At 39.3% G+C, this 15320-nt stretch overlaps 2 protein-coding genes across 2 annotated transcripts; both read right to left on the minus strand.

Annotated features, from left to right (window-relative positions):
- Positions 1–938: 938 nt before the first annotated feature.
- Positions 939–11494, minus strand: LACS8 (AMP-dependent synthetase and ligase family protein). Its single transcript, XM_089168573.1, has 12 exons — positions 10344–11494; positions 8861–9467; positions 8694–8774; positions 8333–8605; positions 7905–8036; positions 7642–7815; positions 7213–7442; positions 4397–4514; positions 3033–3164; positions 2691–2825; positions 2036–2242; positions 939–1785 (listed from the first exon to the last, which is right to left on the minus strand). The coding sequence occupies exons 2-12, from the start codon at positions 9407–9409 to the stop codon at positions 1621–1623; spliced, it is 2196 nt and encodes a 731-aa protein (XP_089024699.1). The 5' UTR covers positions 9410–9467; positions 10344–11494; the 3' UTR covers positions 939–1620.
- A 1726-nt stretch (positions 11495–13220) lies between these two features.
- LOC149003944 (18.2 kDa class I heat shock protein-like) lies at positions 13221–14203 on the minus strand. Its single transcript, XM_089168014.1, has one exon. The coding sequence runs from the start codon at positions 13968–13970 to the stop codon at positions 13488–13490; it is 483 nt and encodes a 160-aa protein (XP_089024140.1). The 5' UTR covers positions 13971–14203; the 3' UTR covers positions 13221–13487.
- Positions 14204–15320: the final 1117 nt, after the last annotated feature.

Consider the following 15320-nt stretch of genomic DNA (forward strand, 5'->3'; position numbering starts at 1 on the left):
TGATAATGAGGAGTTCAAGGTCTCTATTTGGTCCGGTAGAGGTTTATGCTTCATTTATATTTGGGATCTATCGTAAAACCCACCTCTGATTTTTCTTGTCCGTATTCAGAGATAGCTCCCTCTTAATGTGTGGTAGAGAGATGCGAGGAGAGCACAGATCTCTACCCCTCGGAGTAAAGAATCCCAACTCGATAATGAGGGCGTCTAAGGGTTGGTTCAATCCACTTTTGGTTGGTCTCACTGCACAGCTCCTCAGCCTTTTGTGCCTTTTGTAAAACCTAATCAAATCTATTTTCTTCTACTACTATTCTAATCTTCTTAGAAACAAAGTGAAAGCCCAGTTCAATCGAGAGGAGAATGAAGGAGTTAGGGAGGCAAAAATTACAAAACATAGGTGAGACTGATGTGAATCTCTGATTGGTTTTAAACTATGACATAAGCAGGTTTGGAACTTGGGAATGATGTGAATCCTTGAAGGATTTGAAACTGTAGCAATGGACCTCATAGTTATGACTGGGAATTATGTGAATCTAAGCAGGTTAGATAACTTTTTTAGGAGAAAACATTTGTGTTTGTGATAGTGTGGTTTTTATTTATTCATTTGTTTTTGGAAAATTTGTGATAGTGTGAGTCACTGTGATGGAAATTAGACCTGCTTCATCGAGTTGGGCAATTTGCTTCAGACCACCTACTGCAACAATCAACATTATCTGGGTCTCCAGATCTCTGTCTATGGTTCCAGTTTTCTTTTTGATTCTGTATCATTCTCTGTTTATTGAGAAACTGAGTTAAAACCCTTACCAAGCATATGATCATCGAATGTCACCCAAAAAAGAGCATATGTTCGTCACAAAGTTGCTCAAATGCTCTGGTTAATAGGAGCAACTATCAGCTTGAGAGCACCCTTTATAGTTCTGGGACTTCAAGGGGCGCGTGTAACTTCACAGAATGGTAAGTGCTTTATAATTATGTGATGCTTCGGAGCAAGGTTTAAAATATCGATATCGGGTAGTTGAACGATCAGCTGATTTTGAAAGATGTATCGGCTCGTATGGAGTATTACATCATATTAACAAATACAATTTAGTACAATCCAAAACATGTATCGTATCAATTGTATCCAATATGGATATGTATCAACTAACATTGTATCGTATCATGAGATACTTAAAATTCATGATACTTTAAACCTTGCATGGCAGGTACATGTAAAATTTCTCAAAATGCATTCTCCCTCTTGTTTTTGCTAGTAACATCGATCCAATATTCGGACATGAAAATGCACAAACTCAAAAACTCAGAAGCCTGCCTTTCTTTTTTTCCTTCCTGAAATTGACAGCTTTGTATAGGGGTGAAGAACTATTACATATACCACCGGAGAGAGTTGAAGGCTACCTTATTTTGATTTTATGAGATTGGGAAGCCGGCTTCTCAAATGACCTTTGGTTACCTGAGAATTCTGTTTTAAAGGTTGGCTCCATTCAGGGTACAATGGCATTTCAAGGGTAACAAGATGAAACATGGAAGCATAACAGTTATAACAGATTTTTTTGATAATTCTCAACCGCAATAAAAACTATTTAGCTCAAGAAATGTAAAAACAAAGAAGTGTTCACTGTTTTACTCATACAACTTCTGAAGCTCATCTTTGAACTTGGCCTTCAACTGTTCCCTCTTTAACTTCAGAGCAGCAGTTACCAATCCTGACTCAGGTGTCCATGGTTCTGGCAACAGCTTCATTTTTGCTGGAAATTCAAACTTGTCAAGCTTAGTAGCTTTTGCCACCTGCACACAATGATAAGAAATTCAGAGACCTGTGTGTCATCTTTCTCTGTGTGTCTGTGCGAATAAAGGATGCCTATGGACATTCTACAAAGGGTAAGGCTTCTACTGGTCCACTTCCTTGTTTATTTCAAACATAGTTGCCAAAGTGGCACCTAGACGTGCATATAGCACCGCCTTGGTGACCCTTCGAAAGCCTTAAAACTTCCCTGATGCCTTGACCACTATGGGTTCCAGGAAAATGCAGGCTAACCTTGGAAAGTGACTGCTGGACCTCTCGAACGGCTTCATCTTTGAGGCAAAGATCTGAGAAGTCTTTGTACTGGACACCAGCCTCCTGGGCCCAGCTTTCAAGGGCCTTCCGTTGAGGGACAATCAGTGATACACAATAATTGTGGAAAGGGTCTGCATAAACCATAATACTGTCCACATAGTTACATGCTGAGAGTGCTGCTTCAACCTGAAACAAATAAACAAGCAATTCAAAATTTTTAATAACGAAAGTAATACAAACCAGTTCAATTTGATTATTTCGACGAGAATTATGATTAAGAAAAAAAGATAGGTATGACAATTTTGACTTCCGACTGTTGATCCAGCCATCAATGGGCTAGTGTGTAAAACAGTTAACTGTAATGAATGGCAGGATTCAACGTCTTGGGCTGCAAGCTTTCCCTCAACTTATTTAGCCACAATCCATATTAATGATATATTCAGAGAGTTAACAACTTGGAAGCATAACATTGCATGACAGATCTAACCTGGTCAAATACTTCCCAAGTTAGACCTTTTGACCTAAAAAATGTGATTCACTAAGAATGGTAGAACGTACTTAATTGACTATCATCTCATTGTGCAAGCATAAGAACACATAATTTCATGATATTTCATAAAATTTCTATATGCACCTTCCCAAGGGAGATGTATTCTCCATGCTGAAGTTTGACAATATCTTTCTTCCTGTCAATGATTTCAAGGCATCCATCAGGATGAAACTGTCCAATATCACCCGTGTAAAACCAACGCACACCATTCTCATCCACCTGTTACGTCACACAATTAGAAATGTCTAGAATCAGAAATGAAGCTAAATGGGGCAACTGATTGAAAGCAGTCCTCAAAAGGACCTACCTTGTTTTGGGATCAAGGCAACCTAAGGCAGCCCTAGGGCTTCTGTTGGTTGACCTTGAATATAAAACAGCACAGGAGGTCCTTTGGGAGGTGGAACAAATAAAACTGTAACTACTTACTTTGTAAACCTCTGCAGTTTTAGCATCATTCTTGAAGTACCCAGAAGTTACACTGCAACCTCCAATTATAACCTCTCCACGTGGCATTGGGTTGTCAGAAATCTTATAACCACCATCTTCCCAGGAAACCAACTGTGTAAGTAGACCGGATGCCAGAAAAAAGTTAGAATCTACCGAAAAACATATTTTTCCATGGATAAACTTTAACAAACCACCAATTTGATGTGGAGACAACTCAGTGACCTATGGGATGAAATTTCAACCACAGTTTGGACAGCAGAATAAAGCCTAACCCAATTAAATGAGTTTAATTGCAATATGTTGCATCACAAAGTTAAAAGTTTCGTAGGTGGTATACTAGTAAGGATGAATTAGGCCAATAACAGTACCTATTTCACAGGACAAAATTATCAGTCCTCCACACGATATCGACTACTGTAATCCATTAAGTGCCCAAGATATTCTCAAAAATGATAAAAAGGAGTACTCATGAGATGAGACAATAATAAGTTGCAATTGGGAATTTTTAACCAGCATGTTTTTTTCGCTTATTCGTACTACATCAACTATTCCATATATATCCACATACTAATGACTCCCTACACTTCGGGATTGATTCAACCGTTACAACCTGTTGAACAATTCCTCACTCTCCCCTACAACTTAGGGAACACCTAACATTGAGATACTTATTTTACCTATTAGGCCCTTGTAGGACTCATTCGACCCTCAACAGCTTGCTGACTTTTTGAACCCTAAACAACTTGCTACATTTATTAAGTTGCTGCCACCACATCACTTGAGAGAGCCAACTTGCAACAGCTTCAGTCCTCAAATGGTTAATTCTTTCAAGTGGGAATGGATAAAGGGCGTATTGCATGAGGCTCCCACCACTGCAGGGTCCCAGGAGGTCATAATAAGCATCCTTAACCCCACTTGGTGGAAATGCTCTTTCTCTACTAGAACGCAACCAGTAGGTCGCAATCGAGTAACCTTTCTATTGTAGCAAGGCCCACAGCCACAAACAGCTGTATGCTACAATAATTCCAACTTATATTATGCATATATAAATTTAAGATTGTTTTGAAGTTGCATGTAGTATGTTTCAATTGTATACTGTAGCTGTTAGTTAACTAAGGTTCTGCTTCCAGCCAACTTAATTGTAGATAGCCCATATCAAATCTTAAAACTTCCCCTTCAATAAATAACAAATACATTTTCTCATATCTTAGTGTCTACACCCTGCCCAAAAGGAAACTACAAAAACATTGCCAGTGTTTTTTTTTTTTTAGTGGGGTGGGGGGGGGGGGGGAGAGAGAGAGAGAGAGAGAGAGAGAGAGAGAGAGAGAGGAGGGAGAGAGGACCTTAATGTAAGCACAAGGAAGAGGTGGACCCACACGACCCACAGTGGTATCATCCCACTCAGAGAATGCAGCTCCAGCGCAGGTTTCAGTCAAGCCATATCCCTGACCTATAGGAGCCCTGAAATACGATGCCATGTTAGTGCAACTTTATGGGCATTAGGTTCTAGAAAGGACAATATATAAAGCACAGAAACTTCTAATGGAAATAGAAGAATTATAACCCCCCTACAGCTCCCCATCCAAAAAATAAAATAAAATGAAAGGGAAGTATAATCCTCCCCCACCCAAAAACACACACACACACACACACACACACACATATTTGGAACCACAGTAGACTTCCACCATTCCCCTTCACCATGTTGGGTCCATTTTGATGTACGCCTAATATCATTGAGCTTGAACTAATAATCATGCAACAGTGCTTCAAGTTCACAAGTAAGTTTACAATCCATCAACCACTTCAGCTGATAGTACACTACTCTGCCACGGAACAGCTAATGATAAATTGATGTCTTTCAGCCTATGACTTTGAAATGCAGCAAACTACAGAACCTTTGGAATGTAATGGCAATCAATATAATGGTATGCAATTTTTTTTCTTTCTCTCTAATCAGATAGAATAAACGCTTACTGGCACAGCTCTCAGACAGTTGTCTAGGTGTTTCTATGATAGCAGATCAGGAAAAACTCCAAAGAAAGTGGGAGAGAGTAAGTAGGATGAAGATAAATCATACAAAAAAGGATTACTTATATTGGAAATAAGCTTTGGCTTGAGTTATTTATGTATTGGGCCTTGAATCCCATGTGTTTTCATTGTAATGGGCCACTTTAATGGCCGCATGATATATGGGTAGAGGCTGGGTTATGGAGCCTCAAATTGAATGTGGTACAATAGCAAGGCCTTCAAACAGAACCAACTAAAGTGGGTGAAATCTACTTGAAATTTTGGTTAGCGTGTTTAGGGAAATTAGGGTTAACAATAGGGTATATCCAATAGGGGTCCTGGGTTGTCTGTTTGATTGCAGATTGGGAGGGTGGTGCGCATGAACAGTTAAAAGTGTCGTCGTTCCAAATTTGAAATAAATTGGACGGGTAAAAGATGCTTTCTTGAACACCACATGGTTTAAGGGGGTTGCAAACAGGGATGAAACTCTAGGTTTTAGGATCTTGAGATCCAATGGATTGATGGGATGAAACTAGGATTGAACCTAGGTGGGAATCAGTGGGAATGATTCTCTAAGTTTGGAGGGAATCCAATGGATATATTGAGGCAGGCCTGTGTTCTTGGTTTAGGGGTTCTTAGGTTACTTGAAATTCAAGAAGAGTAGAGGACTATAACATCTGTTATAGCTGGTGGGGCTGGACTGTAACAAGAATCAAGTTTAGTACCTAATGGTGGAACATATGGGTGGAGTTTGAAATAAACTGATAGCCAAATCCAAATTGGGGTTATGTTACTTGATGGGGCTTCTAGGGTTTAAGAAAAGCAAACTAATAGGAAAATAAGGGGGAAGGATGAAACAGATCTGCAGCCTACTTTCTTGTTGAACTTAATCTTCACTTGGGCAGCCCGTAGGATGGAGGAAACACTGAAACCTCAATCACATCAAGATACTTGGACTTTAAACATCAAGAGCCACAACCACGTCAGACTTGAAATACCAAGGATCCCAGGTCTAGGAATTTAACCACCAAGAAAACTCATGTAAACTAGAATCACAGATCAGAACCCTTAAAAGAGAAGATAGCAAAAGCTTGCTAGGCAATTATCACATGAACTGAAACTATTTTTTCTACCCATCATTTTTTTGGGGTGGAGGTGGAGGGGGACTTGGTATAAACAGGAATCAAAGACCAATTACAAGCTTTGATTAGTTAGGAATATACAGTTCACAAATCTAAAAGAAAAATGAGTCCTCTAGTGTGTGGAGGCCTATTAAAAGTCCTAATCTAATAGCATAAGTTACAAGTTGGGTTTGGGAATCAGCAACCTGGTCATTCCTGCAAGCTCAGTAACCCTCTCCTGACCCCGAAGTGGTGGGAGCCTCATGCACTAGGTTTGCCCTTTTTAAGTTTTGTGTGAATCCTCCATAGAACCAGATCCACTCATTGAGTCTACCTGAGATTTTCAGCAAGGACTATCTCCTTTACGAAGATAACTCAACCTGACTTTCAAGTCCATCTGAGAGTTCGACCATCTCATGGCTTTTGTCCCTAGCCAGAAATTTGTTTATCAGCTTTGGTGCTGATTTAATTTTTAAAATCAGTGCTACATTTAAAAAAAAAGGATAATGAACAGCATATAAATTTAGCTTGACTATGGTACAAACTATCTTAAGGTGCTATAAGTACCCATGAACACATGCAAGGGAAATACAGAAAATTTAGTGCAAAAACAAACAAAAATAATTTGAGCATTTTGAAATGTCACATTATTATTTACATGATGCAAGTACCCATTAGGATAATATGTGAAGGAAACTTTAAAAACTTGCTGCATTAAAAAAAATAATAATAATTTGGGCATTTTGATATGTTACCACATTATTACATGAAGCAAGAATGAATCTACACGAACAACAAAAATGCATGTCTTTCTCCATCTCATTGACACTAAACTTAAGGGTTGACTTGATTAAAGACCATGTCCATGTTAGATTCTAACATTCACAACCATATCCACATCACATGGTGAGACTTTGATGAACAAACCATCCCAAAACTTAAAAGAAAAAAGAAAATAATAATAATAATAATAAAAAAAGGTTTAAATAAAGCTGCAATAACTGGGATGGAAAACAAAATGCAATTACCCTATGCATATATTGATGAAGCGTTGGGTATCACCAGACAAAGGAGCTCCACCACAAAGCATAAACCGGATATCTCCTCCCAAAACAGAGCGTATTTTTTTAAATATAATAGCATCCCACACAAGTTTTTCCAGTCCCCAAGCTCCAAGCCAGCTTCCCTCAATAGCTGCCAGTCTGCGTTTAAATCCAATATTGAAAAGCTTTTTAGCGAATCCACCCTTTTCCTCAACCTGCAGTAAAAGAATATAACCTATTAAAGTACTTTAATAAATATCAATCAACAGAAAGGCTCATAATAAGATCTCAAATAGCATTAGCTACTTTTCCAAAACTCCACCTCCCACCCACCCCAACAACTACAAAAAAAAAAAAAAAAGAGAGAATAAAGAAAGGGCATAAGCTATTGAATCAAATGAAGGTAGCTCAAACCTTGCTCAGCACCCCATCTCGAATACGATCTAAAATAGCTGGAACTGCAGCCATGAGGGTAGGCTTTAACACAGTTGCATCTCCTGACGTTCCTTTCTTAATTTTACTACCAGTGTCAGTTAAGGTCAATGCTGAACTATAGCCAATTGCACTACCCACAGACATCATCACAACCTAGATAAACAAACATGTAGATGAACTTAGCTTTAGAATCAATAAGTTTAATTTCTACTTGCTCTCAAGAAGGATTTGCACATAAAGACCTCAGCTGCAAGTTCAAACACGTGTGCTAGCGGCAGGTATGCCAGGTAAACATCACTGCTGCCTATTCCAGGAATCACTGTCATAACAGCAGCTGCAGTTGCGACAATGTTGCCATGAGTAATCATAACACCCTTCATTTCAAACATAACAATGTGTCAGAATCAGGATACTTCACCTATCAACATGTTACTACACAGGCTTCAGCACTAGTAGACAAACAAATGAAGCATTAATTTAGGAAGCGTTCCTCAGACTTTGAGGTTCAATACCGATTTTGGTAGAGTATTCAAAATCATTTTCTTTTCAGTTGCTTAGCGTGCCATAGATTGTTAAAATCAGGACACAGTATTCAAGTGAAGATACCGATGGTGCAATTCCACTGGACAGCAGTTTGTGAGATACAATGAAACAGATGGCTGGAACCAACCTTTGGTAGACCTGTACTGCCACTTGTATACATGATGACTGCAACATCAGTTTTGGAAGGAAGTCTTACTGGAGCAGTATTTGCTCTCCCCAGCTTCTCCACATCAGAAAAAGATGAAATTGTCCAATTGCTCATACTAGCTAAGAGATCCGCAGGAACAGTATTATCATCATCTTCAAAGTAGATGATATTTTTAATAGATTCAAGACTTGAACTAATTGCAGCCAATTTTTTCAATTGCTTGCAGTCACAGATCAAGGTGGTTATTTGTGTCTGTCAAAAAGAGTCAACAGATGACAAAAAATCAATGTTAATTCACCAGTGGAATAAAAAAACTTTGCAGAAATGATAATGTTCCCACCTCATTGAGTGAGTGGATGAGAGCCTCTTCTCCTAGAGACGCATAGATTGTTACAACTGAAATACTCTGGCGAAAACATCCCTGGCATGAAGAATACATGTTCATATACTGCTTTTGACACAGATAAAAATGAAAGCACACTGCATGTTAGTGTTTCGCTAGACTACCTGAAAAGCAAGGAACCACTCTGCTCGAGTTTCAGAAAAAATTGCAGCAGGACTATTCATACTGTGACCCAACTTTACTAGACCTGATGCAAAGTTGCAGACACGATCAAATGCTTCTCCGTATGATATCCATTCATATTCTCCCAGATGGAGCTTTTCAAACTTCCTTCCATCCTTGGCTGTGATTTCTTCTTTACCGATGAGCTTTCTTGAACCAAGAAATCGAAACTGAGCATGCTTTCTACAGGATTGCTCAAAAAGAGCTGCCATAGTTGTGGCTCCTTCCCATGGAACTTCTACCAATTCAGTGAACCTAGCATTGCGCATCGTGAAACCAGTCTCACCACCAACCTCTACCATCACCCCCCTCTGTTTTCCTTTTTTCTTTCCCATAATTGTCAGGGAAAGCAGTATTGGTATGAGAAGAGCAAGCAAGCCCGCCCCTACAATCCCATATAATCCATAGCTTTTCCCAAACAGAAAGTACTCTCCCTCATCCAAGCTTCGCAACAATGCTGACCGAAAATGGTTTTGCTCAGGATCCCCCATCGTGTATAATTAGAAATGGATAAGTTGCATGCCTTTCTAGCAGTACAGAAATGGATTCCTGAACTCCCCCACCCACCCAAAAGGAAAAGAGTAGGATCAGAGACAATAATATCCAAAATCAAAGGAAATCTGGAATTGCTAAAAAGGAGGCCATGATCAGAAATGGAACACTTTTATCATCTACCACAGAAGTAACTTGCCAAATATGGTGCAAATAATTGGTGGATCATTGCCAAGACAATCTGGCACAAAAATCAACTTTAACATGCTTTGAGAATGAAACAAGTTTAATTCAATAGCAGAATCCCAACTAAAGATGTCAGTACCAAATCCAGCAGTTCGGGGGAACAAATTTACATTCTAACTAACATCATATACCGGGAATCCTGGATAAAGGCAAGTTGTCACCTGCCTTTCTTTCACTCTTGACTTTTCAAGGGCAAAGCATACATTCGGTTCTTTTCTAGGATGGAAGGGTGGGTGGGGGTTGCCAAGTCTTATAAACTTGTAGCAAGTCATATCATACAGAAACCAGTGAAGAAGGTAATATGCCAAGTTTTATAAACTAGTACCAAGTCATATCATACAGAAACCAGTGAAGAATGTAATAAAAGCCCGATTTGCTATTGAATTAATTAAACAACTCTGATTAATTTTACAACTCTATACAAATAGAAATCTAGCATAAGTGATGATATCGCCGAGATGTACACCACTGGAGACAGGCCGATCTTGCAATTTCCGCAAGAAAATTCCAATTCAATAGACAAACACGAAGCAAAATTCCTGCAAATGGTTACATACCAACCAAATGGAGGCAGAAAACCGAGAATAGATTTTATACTAAGAACAAGAAAGAGAAGATCATCGCAATCATGAGATCTCATCGATGCATCTCCAGCAAAGGAAAAAAAAAATAGAGATGATAGTATACCCACTGCCCTGCTGCTATGCTACAGTGCTGCTTCGTCTCTTTCCCTTTGAGCTGTAGCTGCTTCTTGCTCTCGATTTCCTCCTTGCCAAGGCAGTGAATAACCGAAAAAACATTCGTACTCAATTGGACCAGAGAGGATAACCTTATATTGTATACGGGTTTAACTTGAAATGACTGATATGCCCCAGCAGAGATGTCTAAATTTCATTTTCAGTTGATAACAGTTCCAGCAAAATGTAGTCTTTTTCGGCTTTACAGGAGACAAAACACTGCAATTTGTTCCTGTGTTCTGACGTGTTTCGCTAAGCATCTTGATTCCTGAACGTCCTTGACATTCTATGTAGTTGCGCTTTACGCAACCAGGAAAGCAATAACGTGTCGGACAAAGAGGTGGATGACGATGAGGATCACCTGGCGTTGACGAAATTTGGTGACTTTGATTGAACCATTCGGCGTTAGCTAATTGGGATTTGTTCGCGTTCCTTTAACGCTTAAAATTTTCATTCTCTCCAAAGATAATCTCTCAATTCTTTCAGACTTGGTCCTATCTTCTGCTACAAGAATCTGATAAGAACATAGTATAGTTTGAGTGCATTACAACACCACTCGAACTTGTGAACACGAAACCCTAGAAGGTACAGACAAGCAAAATCTGCTTGTCGTTTTTCTCTTCCTGTTCTCTGCTCCTCTCTCCGCTAATGTGGAGAACTCTTCCTTCCTCCACCTCAACCTTCACTTCTTCCTTCTTTTAGTCCAGGAAGATCTGCCCTTGAACACATGAGCATGAGGAGTCTCTTTCCAATCGATGCTGGCACCGACGAATGGAGAAGCTTCACGAACTGAACTGGAGGTAAGAGAGTTACTGTTGTTGAAAGGAAAGCCCTCGAACGGATCCCAGATGTCCAGTGAGAATGGGTCGAAATTGTTGCTTCCTCGACCAGTTGGAATTACTAACCCTTCGCCAGACAGTGTTGGAGCCCAATTCGTATCGCGATAGCCTAAAGACCCAAATGAACAAGGCTCTGAAACTGCTGTTCAAACTCTACTCTGAGCATCCATGTCCACAAATCCCACTCCTCCTACCTGCTGCCTCACAGCGGCATCAGTGTTCAACTTCAAGTTTGGTTGATTATGGGTTTAAAACTGGCTGATCGCCGGTGTGATTGTCGCCGTCAGAGAAAGGTGTGGTGGTTGCCGGCGGTATGAGTTTTCGGCAGGTTTATGAAAAAAGAATCCTTCGTAACTTAAATTAATCGAAGGTATTCTTGTCTTTTCAGTCGAATAAGTGTAATTTAGATTATTTACAATTCACACTAAATTGTAAAAAAGAATGATGACTTGAAATATTAGGATATGAGTTTTTTTTTTGTAAAGAATATTAGGATATGAGTTAGGAGTGTTAATTTGTAGTCCAAATCGTTAAAATTAATGTATTTGGACTGAGGGTATTTTATAGTTTTACATCAAATATTATTCGTTGGCAAAAAAAAAAAAAAAATCAAATATTGTTTGAGATTTCGAGTCATCATATTACCACTAGATAGTTGGTATAGATTATAAAAAAACTAAGTATGAATTCAAAGATCAAATAATATTTTACTACTTGTAAATGACAATTAGAAGGATTAAGGATAAATGTCCAATTGAATGTATCAATTTTGTTAAATTAAGTAAATATTTATTCCATCTAAAGGTATTTCTTTGCATATCAAGTTAATATACCAACAACCAACAGGGTTGGTCCAAGTGGTAAGCAACTTAGTTCGCTTAAGCAAGATTTCGATATCAAATCCTTGTGGATGCAAAAAATTCCCGCTAAAAGACTCACCCACCACAGCTGCGAAAATAATAAATATATTTAAACTGAGTGTATTTGAGTCAAACGCTACAAACCACACGCATTATGCTTTAATGTTACACATATTAGAATATGTGTAGAGGGACCTGGTGCGCATTTAAGGGGCCATGAAAAAAACTCTAAAATCTACCTAAATATTCAAGAGATTTCTTGTCGATGATATCCACCACTTACCTACAATCGGATGCGACCACAAAACTATTCTTGGCCACATGCAGAAAACCAAACCTGAAGTGACGCCTCCTCAATAAAAGCTCATTCACACTGAATACGACATGAGAAAGCTTCAGATAAGAGAACTTAGTCTCAGAAGATGGACTCCACCAAGAGAAGTCCAACGAGGGCGATCCATAGAAGTCGACTTAAAAACATTTTCTTGAATCGCTCAAGCTTTAATTGGGAAAATGACTACAACAGAATATTCTTCAAAGGCTTTTCTGTTATTAGGTTGGAAAATTAGTCCTGAACTCTGCCAGCAGTCATAAAAAGAAAAGAAAAAAAAAAAATCTGCTGGTGCAGAAACCTTCGATCTCAGATATACGGTATACCCGTCGAAATCGAGATCGAAATCTACTTGTCATGATCTCCATCGTCGCTCTCGTTCTCGATGTCGGTCCAGATCGTTCGCTGCCATGCGCAGCACCCTTCAAGGGAAATGACGTGATTGATACACTACATAAAAATCCACAACCAAAAGAAGACAAAAATGGGAACACGTTTTGCACCTCAGCTCAAATTCGACGATTCGTGTCTAAATATTAGCCATTTTGTCCCTCCACACCTGCACGAGATTAAGATATCCTATTTAATTCCTCACCATCACCCACTTCACTTGTAATTCCTTCCTGAAGTTAACAAGACAGGGGAGCACAATGACACACAAACGAAACAACATTGCAAGACAATTACCACAGTTGCAGCTAAAATCAAAACTAAAATTGAAGGTGAAATCATAAGTAAATTTGAAGGGAATGTAGCAGAGAAACAAGAATTGAAGGGGAAAACGAAATAACCTTGGTAAATGATGAAAGAAGGCCATTAGTTCCATTTGTATTTCGTCAAATTTCAATTTCAATTCAGCTGATTTAGAAAGAGATTTCAGTAGATTCAGAAGAGCGAACTCATTTATTATATCATTCACTAATTGCATTACAAAACCAGGAAACGCTTAGACGGAGAAAAACACTCGACAACACAAACCCTAACACAAGAAGTAGAAAATGAACATAGGAACAACCACTACATAGCAGTCAGGGTTTCATACGCTGGAATTGGAAAAGCAAGCATTAACCGGAGATATCGATTGTCCTAACATCAGGCTTCTTCACTTCTTCCTTAGGCACAGTGACCATGAGCACTCCATTTTCCATACTTGCCTTCACCTGATCCATCTTGGCGTTCTCAGGCAGCCTGAATCGCCTCAAGAACTTGCCGCTGCTCCTCTCAACGCGGTGCCACTTGTCGTTCTTCTCTTCCTGTTCCTTGTTCCGCTCTCCGCTAATCTGAAGAACTCTTCCTTCTTCCACCTCAACCTTCACTTCTTCCTTCTTCAGACCAGGTAGATCTGCCTTAAACACATGAGCTTGAGGGGTCTCCTTCCAATCGATGCGAGTACCGACGAATGCAGAGGTTTCACGGGCCGAGCTGGAGGTAAGCGAGTTGTTGTTGTTGTTAAAAGGGAAGCCCTCGAATGGATCCCAAACGTCCAGTGAGAATGGATCGAAAATGTTGCTTCGGCGACCACTGAAAATGCTCGGAATCAACGACATTTTTGTGCTGGAAAAAGGAAATTAGCAAGAAGATTCAACTGATCTGAGCTTCTAAGAGTGCTTGTTTGATTTCTCGATGCATTAATTCGCTAAGATCAAGGAGTTTATATACAAGTGGATAGAAGATTCTAGAAATTTGCTAACATTCTGCATTTCTCCGGTAACTTCCATGGAAAGTAGAGATTCTACAATTCGAAATGGAAGTTTCTGGTTTTCTGCACTTTTCCAGTAAGTTCTATGGAAAAGCACTCGCCTAATAACCGGGTGTTTTCGTAAATTCGTCCAACTAGGCTGTGTTTGGCGTTGTCCTTGAAAAAGGAATTAATTTTAGGTCATTTTGAATTAAATTCATCATTGGTTTCGTATCTGCCGACACCCGATATTCTTTCTGGGCAGCGAGACCCGACAATCTTCTGAAGTTCTGGGCTGATCATTATGGTTAAAAGATTACTTAAAATATTAAAACCCATTAAGAAGATCTTGGGTTTTTTTTTAGGTAATTTTCATCTGGACCTCTAAGGTTTGGTCTATGTTATTTTTAGTCCAAAAAATCTGAGACTTTGCATTTGCCTCCCTTGTCTATGAGTCAATTTGGCAATTATCACTTTTTATTTGCCCTCTTCTTTTTTTTTAATTTAATTTTTTATTTTTACATTTTAGAGGTTAAATTTTATTAATCTACAAAATCAGACCCTCCTTTTTCCGGTTCCCTCTTTTTACTAGTTCTAAATCCTTATTTTTCAAATCCTAGTTGAAAATTAGAAAATGAAAAATTATTGGGTAAGACGAAATCTCCAACTAGGGTTCACATCTCATGACAGACCTCTTCCAACTTCTTTTGTGGCATTCTCTTTCTTCATCTTGAATGTCCGCCCCTCTGTGTCTCTTTTCGGCATTTTACTAGACTAGATCCGGAGAGTTTCTTTGATCGTCGGTGTTTCACCTTCTCTCCTACAACAGATCGGCCTTGTTTAGAATCCGAGATGTGGCTTCAGACTAGGCTAGGGCGGTGGGGGCTTCTCTGTTTGGGTGATGGCGTGTGGTAGAGCATCTGTTCTTCGTCTTCTTGCCAATGGTGCCTAATAAGCTTCGTAACAGCATCAACCACGCTTTGACATCTTAATTACTTGAAAATGTGAGCCAACCAAAGCAGGATTCTCTTTCGGCAAACAAGTCATTGAGGCCTTGCGCCCGCCTCTCTTTCTGGCGATTCTCGAGGGCGGTGTAGGTATCGTGTTTTTGTTTGGGCCGTTGTTGGGGGATGGATTTTACCATTATTATTCTTACTAAAACGTAAAAGGAAGCCTTGGCGGCTTTCACTGATTCTTTATAACTTAACTTGTGTAGCAG

Source organism: Hakea prostrata, chromosome 9 (assembly GCF_041222555.1).
Source record: "Hakea prostrata isolate BN-2017 chromosome 9, UWA_Hpros_2, whole genome shotgun sequence".
Lineage (NCBI taxonomy): Eukaryota > Viridiplantae > Streptophyta > Magnoliopsida > Proteales > Proteaceae > Hakea > Hakea prostrata.

Excerpts from the sequence above, each read along its gene's own strand:
- LACS8 (XM_089168573.1), bottom strand. The coding sequence starts at position 9,409 with ATGGGGGATCCTGAGCAAAACCATTTTCGGTCAGCATTGTTGCGAAGC. Across the intron at positions 8,606-8,693 it reads TCATCCACTCACTCAATGAG|ACACAAATAACCACCTTGAT; the intron begins GTGGGAACATTA and ends TCTTTTTGACAG. Across the intron at positions 2,826-3,032 it reads AAACTGCAGAGGTTTACAAA|GTGGATGAGAATGGTGTGCG; the intron begins GTAAGTAGTTAC and ends GTGACGTAACAG.
- LOC149003944 (XM_089168014.1), bottom strand. The coding sequence starts at position 13,970 with ATGTCGTTGATTCCGAGCATTTTCAGTGGTCGCCGAAGCAACATTTTC.